Below are 10,497 nucleotides of genomic sequence, written 5' to 3' on the forward strand. Positions count from 1 at the left end.
AAAAAAAAAATTTCAACAAACAGTAAGAAATGTTTATTAAACACTAAATCAGCATATTAGAATGATTTCTGAAGGATCATGCGACACTGAAGACTGGAGTAATGATGCCAAAAATTCAGCTTTTCATCACCGTAATAAATTACATTTTAAAAACTATAAAATAGAAAGCAGTTGTTTTGTTTTAAATTGTCATAATATTTCACAATATTACAGGTTTTTTTTAATCAACTAAATGCAGCCTCAAAACGTAAAAAAAAAATCTGAATTATTTCAAACTTTTGAATGGTAGTATAATAAAAAAAAAAGCTTTCTCTTTCCGTAATCCCTCCCTTTCACAATATTACAGGTTTTTTTAATCAACTAAATGCAGCCTCAAAACGTTAAAAAAAAATCTGAATTATTTCAAACTTTTGAATGGTAGCATAATAAAAAAAAAAAGCTTTCTCTTTCCGTAATCCCTCCCTGTCTTGCTTTTTCTAATCTGAACAATGTCTGAAACTTTGCATTACAAACACTTCCTGTGTTTATTTGCCTCTTTATGATGAATCGTTGTTGTATTTCCTCAATTGTAAGTTGCTTTGGATAAAAGCGTCTGCTAAATGATTAAATGTAAATGCAGTATAGTTGTTGAGTTTGCTTTCTGCTTGTGTTGCTTGAGCTGCAAGCAACAGTTTATCATTTTCAGTGCTGAAAACCATTTTAGTTTATGGCCTCTTTTTCTTCTCTTTATCTACAACTCTAACTCTCTTTTTCCATTGGATTCATGCTATAAGGATCCTTTGTGTGCCTCAGTTTTGCTTAAGTCCAATGGGTTATGGGACACCCCCTGTGGTGCGCGGTGACACCGATTCTATCTGGGGGCCTCCTCAAGGCATTAGGAATGTAGTAGAGTAGACATTTTTACACACTATAAATGTGTTCACACCAAAATCACAGTCACAGTTAACAATGTGCCCCATTCTAAAAAATTGTTTAATAATTGCATGTACCACGACGAAAACATGATGCTGATCGACATGAGTCTCTCTAAAGGAGGCTTTTCCAGTCTAACAGCTTTGCTGTGATACAAAGGAAAGTTTTTTTTAAGTATCAAGCTTCATTTTCAAATAGCTGCCTTCTCATTTGTCACAGTCATATACAGTATTTGATGATTGGTTAATATTTTTAGATTTCCACTGACCTTTTGTAGCCATCCAGATTTACACTTTATAAATGACAGAAGTCTAGAAACATGAACAGAAAATATTTTATAATAGAAAACAATACATAAAGGAAGAAATGTTAACCCCCATCCATCAGTGATCCTATTTAATCACTATAGTATACTCAACTAGATAAAACGTATATCAGAGGTTTTAAAAGAATAATTTTGCATTTATAATTCATTGCATTTATTGTATCTGATAAATTATTATTATCTTTTTTTTTTAAAGAGAGGGGATAAAGTTGTTACTTTTGAAGACGGGAGGGAAATAAAAGTGGGGACCATGATGGAGGCACTCAGCCAACAACAATGGAACAGATGGACAGTCCCTGTACACCTGCTGTAGGGCTTTGTGCTGCTGAAAAGGTCCTGGGATCCTTAACCCAATGTCACAGTTTATGATCCGCTGTAGCACAGCCTTCTACTCCCACTCGCATACTAGCACAAGCTTGCACACTTTAAGTGCAGGCAGTATGATTGGCATGTGAAAGTGGACATGGCCATCTGTTGCTGTACTGCAGTGTTGAGAGGAGGCAGGCACAGGACAGACTCTATTGAACTGAGACATGTAGTATTATTAAATAGCATGATTTCAATTCGTCACGATCAATACTGATGGAATCATTTATTTTACTTACTGATGTATGTGATGAGAGAGGGTTTTTTGTGATATCAGACTGCAGGAAATATTGAACTTTAAAAATCCCCCTTTTTTAGCACTCTAAAATGTGTCCGTGTAGAAAAATATGACAACGGTCCAGTGTCAGTTAATAATGCGTTGTGGACAGCCTTGTTGAGAGCCTTATCGGAGTGTCATGCCGTGTTGCTTACAGTTAGGGTTAAAAAACTAAAATTACATTAATTGGTAGAATAATCGGATTAATTCACAAAATGTGTAACATTTCATCAAGTCATTTTTTAAAATCAATTTTAATGCAAAAGCACATGCAGATACACCACCTTTCAAAAGTTTGGAATTAATTAAAAAAAAATGCAAGAAATTTAAATGATTATTTAGCTAAATTGCATTAAATTGATCTTAAGTGACTTTAATGACTTTTTATAATGTTATGAAAGATTTTTATTTCAAATAAATGCAGTTGTTTTGAACTTTCTATTAATCATCAAATCCTGGCTTCCACAAAAATATTAAACAGCACAACTGTTGTTTGATTATTGATTAGGTAACACTTTATTTTGAGAGTCTACTTTAGACATTTTATTAACTCTGTTAATTAACTTAGTTAGAATGATTTCTGAAGGATCATGTGACACTGAAGACTGGAGTAATGATGCTAAAAACTCAGCCTTACCATTACAGGAATAAATTACATTATAAATTGTTTTAATTTTTAATATAATTTAAGTTGTAATAATATTTCACAAAAATCGTTTTTTAAAGCATTATTAAAGTAAAAGCAGTCTTCGTTAGCATAGAAGACTTTTAAAAAAAAATAAAACATTACAAAATTTTACTGACCCCAAAGTTTTGAATGGTAGTGTGTATTCATCAAGCTTATTTTATTCTCTGGTCCCAGAACACTTTTTTAAAAGCAGCCACTGAGATACATAATTTGAGTGTCCCAGCCTTAAGGCATATGTGCCGCTCACATGCAGTTAAATACCACATGAACCCATAATACATGTGTTTATCATTAGCTTGACTGTAATTCAGTGAAATGACCTCTCATAAACAGCAACAGAAAAAAGCATGGCATTCATCTGTTATACCAAAAGACATTGTTTCATTCAGGTACAATAGAGCTAAAAGGGAATGACTGTGATAGAGGCTGGTAAAGTGAGTTCAGACACAATGAAGGATGATCAAAGCATACTGATGTCTTGCTTTACTCCACCTAATTTCTGGAATGTGCTTTTTATAATTTGGCTGAAGTTACATTAGATCTGCAAAATCATGCAACATGTAAAACTGACATAATCAGATTTTTAAAAATGTAGTATGTGTACTTAATTAGTGTTTTGTAGTAGGTGCATCTGGTTGTTAAAAAGAGAAAATGTTCTTTTACTGGTTTTATTGCTTCTAAAACTCAGTATATTCCCAGTTCTCCTCTTGTGATAAGTTCATGCCTCAGTGGGTCTTTTGTGTTCGGCGGCTCTTTGCTTTATGCTCAAATCTATTTATTCAGATGGGTTTTTGCTTACTCTTTGTGTGTCCCGGCACTTTGTCATAAATTCTTAAATGTATTTTGTGCATTAGCTAAATGGATGTAGCATGTATTGCCCTAGTTAGATTGAAGAATTCTTACCCTAAACCCTCCAGATCCTGATCTGATCTAGAAAGAGTATAAAACCATTTCTGTTCTGATGAATAGGTTTAAATTTAAACATGCACAAAACACAACAATAGGCATTCACTGGATATAATGGGGACTTGAATGCTTACATTGAAGACATTGTGCAATTATTATCCTGCTGTTCCCTCCTATAATACCACTTGGGTGTCTTTGATGCAGTATTGTTCTGATACTTAGAAAAGAAGTAGAATTAAGGCTACTGATGATAAAATAAAAATGACATGTGTAACATGTTGACAGGCTGCCTCTCTTGTAAGAAAACACTTTATTTAAAGGGATACTCCACCCAAAAATTAAAAGTCTCTCATCAATTACTCACCCTTATGCTGTCCCAGATGTTCATGAATTTCTTTCTTCACATGAACACAAGTACACAGTCCCTATAACTGGTTGATTACATCTACTTTATTATAATTGATTCATAACCCTACTGTTTTACCTCCTCAGGTACGTTAAGACCAGTGCGACGGAGTTTCTATGACCCCACCTCAGCACCAGGCCAAGGTTGGATATGGGAGTGGGAAAATGATGCAGGTTCCTGGACGACCTATGACATGGAGGTGATCATTGCCTTGCAAGCAGCATGGGACCGACAGCAACCCTGGCTGGATCTGACATCGATGGGCTTTTGTTACTTTGTGGACTTCCAGACCATGACCCAGATTAACAGGCAAACACAGCAGCAGCGGCGCATCCAGAGACACTCAGACATGGTTTACCCACTAGTCTCTGGGCCACTGTCTAAAACCTCACAGGCTTGGGGTACAGGCTCAGGGTCTGGAGGAATTGCTAAAGGACTTACATCAGGTGGGGGCTCAAACGGGGCACTTCTTGGGTTAGGTGTTTCTGGATCTACCTTGAGTAGAAAAGGAAGTGCGGTTTACCCAAGCGGGACGCTTTCGGTATCATCTCTCGCTCCTCCTGGACAGCCATGCACCTGCCAGCAGTGCATGCTGGTGTTGAGTGTAAAGGCAAATGGCACCTCAGCACAGACACTGGGACGTGCAACAAAGCCAAACAGTCCTAAATCCAACTTTGGGACACTTCCATCCACCTCTGCGTCCATGTCTGTTTTAAACTCCTATTCTCATACACTACCACATGGCACGTCTTTAAAATGCTCGCTCTCAGAAGAAGCCAAGAATTCTGCTACTTTTGATCAGTCATTGTCTCTTCTCACATCGGGCACTGCCAATCTCTCAGTCTCCTCCAGCCGCCCACCGCCTCCAACTCTGCCATCGCCGAATCAGCAGCCTTCATCCGCCCCAAGCTCTTCGTCTTCTGCAACATTTGTGCCAACCGCCATGCTTATTAACACATCAACCAGTCGCTCATCATCCACAGATTTGACGTCATCTTCAACATCGTTGCCTTCTCAACGCTCTGCTGCCTGTGCTGCCCCTCTGCCATCTCGTGCCAGTCTGACAGGGCTTAGTCGGCCTGCTTTGCAGAGAATTGCCATGGCACAGTCACGGGCCCTTATTGCCTCTGGGTGAGAAAAGCCATTTTACCTTTCTCTTTCAGTTTCCCCCAGTACACATTATAGTTTATTTCATTATGCTATGATTTAAATGTATAATATATAATATCGTTAAAAAGGTTAGGGTTATTTTATTTTTTATTTTTGGAAGAAATTAAGGTAACAATTTATTTCGATAGTCCACTTTAGACATTCTATTAACAGTAAGTAACTTTGCAACTACATGTCAACTAGCAGTTAGTAGAGTATTAGTAGACTGTCTGCTTAATATCTTCTAACACTTTCTTTGTCAACTTATTCTACTAACTTATAACTACTAAACCTACCCTAACAGTCTACTCTGAGAGTTAGTAGACATGTAGTTGCAAATTAATGAGAATTAGTTGACATGTAGTTACAAAGTTACTTATAGTTAATAGAATGTCTAAAGTGGACTATCGAAATAAAGTGTAACCGAAATTAATACTTTTATTAAGCAAGAATGGATTAAACTGATCAAAAGTGACAAAAAAGACATTTATAAAATTACAGAAGATTTTAGTTTCAAATAAATGCTCTACTGAAAAAAAAAAATTTGAAAAATCATTGTTTCCAAAAGAAATGTCATCATACATCAAATCACATCAAATCAGCATATCAGAATGATTTCTTGAAGGGTCATGTGATGCTGAAGACTGGAGTATTGATGCTGAAAATTCAGCTTTACCTGACAGAAATAAATTACATTTTAAAATATATTTAAATACAATTTGATATAACTTTTCTAATAATATTTCACAATATTTCTGTTTTTACTGTATTCTTTCAAAACATAAAAAAAAAAAAACTTTCCGACCTCAAACTTTTTAACAGTAGTGTATAGGGATGCACCGAATGTTCGGCAACCGAAATTAACAAGCGAAGAGACCGAATAAATTGTACCGAACAATGATATGACGCGATCAAATAGCAACCAGCGCAGAGTGAGAGGCGCGCACTCTTTATTATGCAGCACACACGTCAGCAGCGTGGAAGCATTTAGACTGTCGGAGAAAGACGCAAAAATCATTACAAGCACCGACAGCGAGAGACTGTTTAGTAAATACATGGGGAAAAAAACTCTTGTGTTCAGTATTCGGCCTTCGGCCCTGTGTTTAATTTTGTTCGGTTTCGGCTTCGGCCAAGAATTTTCATTTTGGTGCATCCCTAATAGTGTATATTTATATTATTATAAGGTCTTACAATAATAATGTTGTTTGCATATAATATTATGTATTATTTGGATATTTATGCCACACTCAATGTGATGTATGAATGTCACTGCATTAGATAACAGAATATAAAATGTCGGTGGTGTCTTATTTAAAAGAAAGATACAAGCACAGTTTAATAAAAATTATTGCTAATAAAACAATAAATAAACTGTTCATAATTAACAAATTTAGCACTTTCCGGATGCTATCGACATGTTCTACTGACAACCAGACAATGGCCAAAGAATATTAACCTGTGGTTACTGTGCTTGGAAACTTTTGTGAACTTCAGGAAACAGACTTTGCTGACTAAAATGACCAGTATATATATATAGTATAGTGTTAATAGGTGTGAGTTCAGCTCATGTATTAGTGTGTTCTTGTATTTTACCCCTCCCCTGTGTGGGAGTGTGTTTCTCACACTGCTAAATCATCCATGTCTGCTCTGTTTGATGACCATCTGGGGGAAGAATGGTCTTATTCGTTCCCTCCCCACCCCCTTTATGTCTATAGCTGTTTCTCTGGCTTTTCCCCCAGCCCTCAGTCGTGATTTCATGTTCACGCTGGGTTTCTGCAGCAACCTTTGTTGACAAGACATGGGCTGGTCTGCATTAGCAACACAATGCTCTCTCACTGAAGCATTTGACATAGTAGCGTGTGTGTGCATGTCTACGTTTGGAAGGATTTGGGGTGACGAGCAAAAGGTTTCGACGTTGACTGTTGTAACGCTTGTGTCCCAGTGTTTCCTGAAGCATTAGTAGACATGACATTTGGTGATAGGGGTTTAGGATGAAGCTTGAGTGGATTTCAATAGTTTGAGAATAAACTGTGTGTAAATACAGCCAGGAACAGATTTGAGGTATTTTGACTCTTTTGTGGCTAATTATGATGTTACATGCTAAAGACAGCTGGACTATATATTATTAAAAATTGTACCACGGCTAGATTATAAATCAAATACAAATGAAATCATCGAACACAGGTGTTACATACATGTGTGAGAACATGGTGTGTGTCTGGTGCTCTTTCTAATTGTACGTTCTGTTTAAGACGTAAAGCCATCTGGAGGCATAGAGCAGCAGTTGTTGAGCATGTGTTTGAGAGAAAACAAAGCAACAATTCTGTTGTAAAGGCAGGATCAAGGGTCAGTGAAGGTCAAAAGCTTCCCCGTTGGCCTTACCCAAACAGTCATCTACCCTCCAATGTCAGGCACTTATGTTATTTCAATGGAAAACAAAACAGGCATACAAATAACAACTACTGCTGCAGTGTTTATGATTGGCTAAAATGGTTTTAGCCAATTCTAATCTGTTAGCTAATCTGTCATCATTTTGAACAAACATGCAACAAGTCCTTCCTGTACCACTTAACCACTTCAGCATATTTGGTTCAGTTTTCACTTTCGTGTGAATAAAATCGTGCTGCAAGCAGAACTTCTATTCAAGAGAAAAAAAAGTGTGGCAGTTAACAAATTAATTTATCAGTGTCAAAAACCTTTCTTTTTTCATTTGTAGTGCCATTTTTCATAAATATTATTGTGAAGTTGTGGATTTCAGATTCACCTGTCCCTAATCGTCACATCACGGCTCATTTTTTTCTATGTCATCTGACATAGTATCCTTTGTTGGTATCAGCAAAGTATTGTTATTTGAGTTTCGGAAGGATGGGAGCATGACAATGAGGAAATGTAACCATAAACGGAGGCATTGCTATTTAGGTCAGCTATGCACCCGTTGACAATAAAATGTCAGAAAATGTCTAAATAGACTGTTACACTTGAAATGTAGCATTTCAGATGTAATTCCAAATAATGCATTTAGCATTTTTATGCAAAGACAAATACGAATTTTGTGTAGAATATGCTTTAGCTAAAGTTTCTCCCTGATTTCTTTTAAATTGATGACTAGTCATTGTAAAGTCAAAGTGAAATATGATTCATCGCCTGCCTGATGACTTAGTAGTGAACCATTGACTGTTAATCTCAAAATATTTGATGTTTTCTGACAGCAGACTTTTAAAGCGTGTCTGTGTGCATTTGAAAGTGTATTAACAGCTTCTACATTCATGCACATTTTTCTAAATGTATAAAGCCATAGCTTTTTTAAGACTAGCAAATAACAGACTGCAGTAAAAGGAGATAAGGAGTAAAAGGAGATAAGAAAATAAGTGTGAGAAAACACGGCATAAAAGACATTGAGTGTGTAAAGAGGGAAGTAAAAGGGCTGTACATTAGAGTTGCTTTTTTTTTTTTTGAAAACAAAACGTGCTGTGAGATGCGTTTGGTATTTTGTTCCTCATTTTTCACACTGATTTGACCAAAAAATTTGCTTATATAATAGTAAATAGTCATTTGATACTTAGCCGAAGTGTCAAAATGCACTTTCAGTTAAGTATCATATAACTGTTGATGTTGGAGGCAGAACAATGCTTTATGTGCACGTTAGTCGTTGAACAAGAACTGCATGTTGTACCCTAGAAATTCAATAGGTTGCTGGGAAAATTCTTGGTAATGAAGAAATTGGTAGAATATCTGTGTCCTAGTTTTACACAGCATTATCATGATATCTATAGAAATTTTGAAATTCAAATAAAAGTCAGTCATCTTTAACTTTATTTTATGTTTTCTCTTGTACGGCCAGTGAAATACACTCAAAATATGAGTGTGTGGAAGGTTTCTTTTAGTTTTATGCAGGGTAGCAACCAATAAGGCAATACTGCCACCTACTGTATTGGAGTGTCAACCAGATACCAGTTACTTGCGCTGTATATTATCAAATGTGTAGCGTTAACACAATATCAGTATTTTATATTTGAAATATCACAGTATATTGCAACACCCCTACACTAAAAAAATCTTCCGTTTCAAGAGGGAAAGATATTGCAGTTTTTAAGTTTTTAGTTTCAGATCTGTCGCTTTGGTGAGAGTTGCATTTTAGCAATATAGGAGAACATTAAGTAAGACAGCAATCAGTGTGTCCATTGGCCTTATAGAGCTTATTTTTTTTCTCTCTCTCTTAGGGTACCGACAGTACCAGTGAAGAATCTTAATGACTCCAGCACTGTCCATCCGGCTTTAGCTGGTAGGAAAATAAGACATATTCCTTATACATTTTCAGAAATGATAATGTACATTACTTAATTCTAGTTTATACATTATAATCTGTTAAAACATACGCATTATGATGCTTTGCAGGTATTACGGGTATTCTGATGAGTGCAGCAGGACTACCAGTATGTTTGACCCGTCCACCAAAACTAGTTCTGCATCCCCCACCTGTCAACAAGAGTGACATAAGACCAATTCCTGGCATTGGGAAGTGTTGCCGCAAGACCACCAAGAAACAAGCACGCAAAGGTAAGAATGCATGGGTATTTGTACGTATAGACAAATTCACAGATAAACACGCTGTACTGCAGTGTTGCTTCATGATTTTGTTTCTGAAAGCTGCTACTGCAGAAGCGATGACCAAAGTCCTTAAGTAAGTTTGCACTTTATCAATTCATGCCACAGTACACTATAGTGGCGAAAGAAGTCTTGCTTGGTATAACAGATTTATACTTGAGGAAACCACTGAAACATAAATGCAACAGCCACCAATCTCTACCAGCTGTCGCCATCGATTGCCATTCAGCAGATTTATATACACACCAAATGAAATTTGAAATCTCTACATACTAAACATAAGTGATTTGTTTTCAAGGTAGAACACCTGAGGAAGTGGTAAAAAGGTACTTGCAGAAGGTCAGGAATCCACCAGAAGAAGTAAGACATCGTTGTTACTTTGTTTCCTTAATCGTTATGTAATCTAAACCTGGCAGCAAATCTGAGCTGGCAGTAAAGTGTACACACAGGCCAAGTAGCATTGTAGACCTGTATTAACGAATCCTCCTGGAAAACATGAAGAGACATGAAAAGTTGGTGTCTTTTTCAAAGGCACATTAGTTTATTTTAGAAAGAACGTATTTTTCGTTCTATATTTCTCTCAAGTTGTAAAAAATAAACATGAAATTCTACACGTACACGCACCTATAAGTGCATATAGCAAGATGTAACTAACCATGTAATTGTGCCTAGTTAAAGGGGTCATATGATGCGATTTCTATTTTTCCTTTTCTTTAGTGTGTTATGTAGCTATTTGTGCATGTATAAGATCTGCAGAGTTACAAAGCTCAAAGTCTCCCACAAAAGGATTTATTCTATCTAAAAGAGAAGGCTGATCCAGAACGGGCTAAAACGCCTCATTCAAACACGCCCCCACATCTCTA

The 10,497-nt window shown here is 36.4% G+C and overlaps 1 protein-coding gene across 1 annotated transcript in view; it reads left to right on the forward strand.

Annotated features, from left to right (window-relative positions):
- LOC107720303 (E3 ubiquitin-protein ligase DTX4-like) overlaps positions 1–10,497 on the forward strand; it is a 22,051-nt gene that overhangs the window by 6,013 nt on the left and 5,541 nt on the right. The window contains exons 3-6 of the mRNA XM_016527987.1: positions 3,967–5,011; positions 9,250–9,311; positions 9,425–9,586; positions 9,933–9,994. Coding sequence (XP_016383473.1) covers positions 3,967–5,011; positions 9,250–9,311; positions 9,425–9,586; positions 9,933–9,994 — 1,331 coding nt within the window. The remainder of the gene's footprint in view (positions 1–3,966; positions 5,012–9,249; positions 9,312–9,424; positions 9,587–9,932; positions 9,995–10,497) is intronic.

Source organism: Sinocyclocheilus rhinocerous, unplaced genomic scaffold (genome assembly GCF_001515625.1).
Source record: "Sinocyclocheilus rhinocerous isolate Xijiao unplaced genomic scaffold, SAMN03320098_v1.1 scaffold4923, whole genome shotgun sequence".
NCBI classification, from domain to species: domain Eukaryota; kingdom Metazoa; phylum Chordata; class Actinopteri; order Cypriniformes; family Cyprinidae; genus Sinocyclocheilus; species Sinocyclocheilus rhinocerous.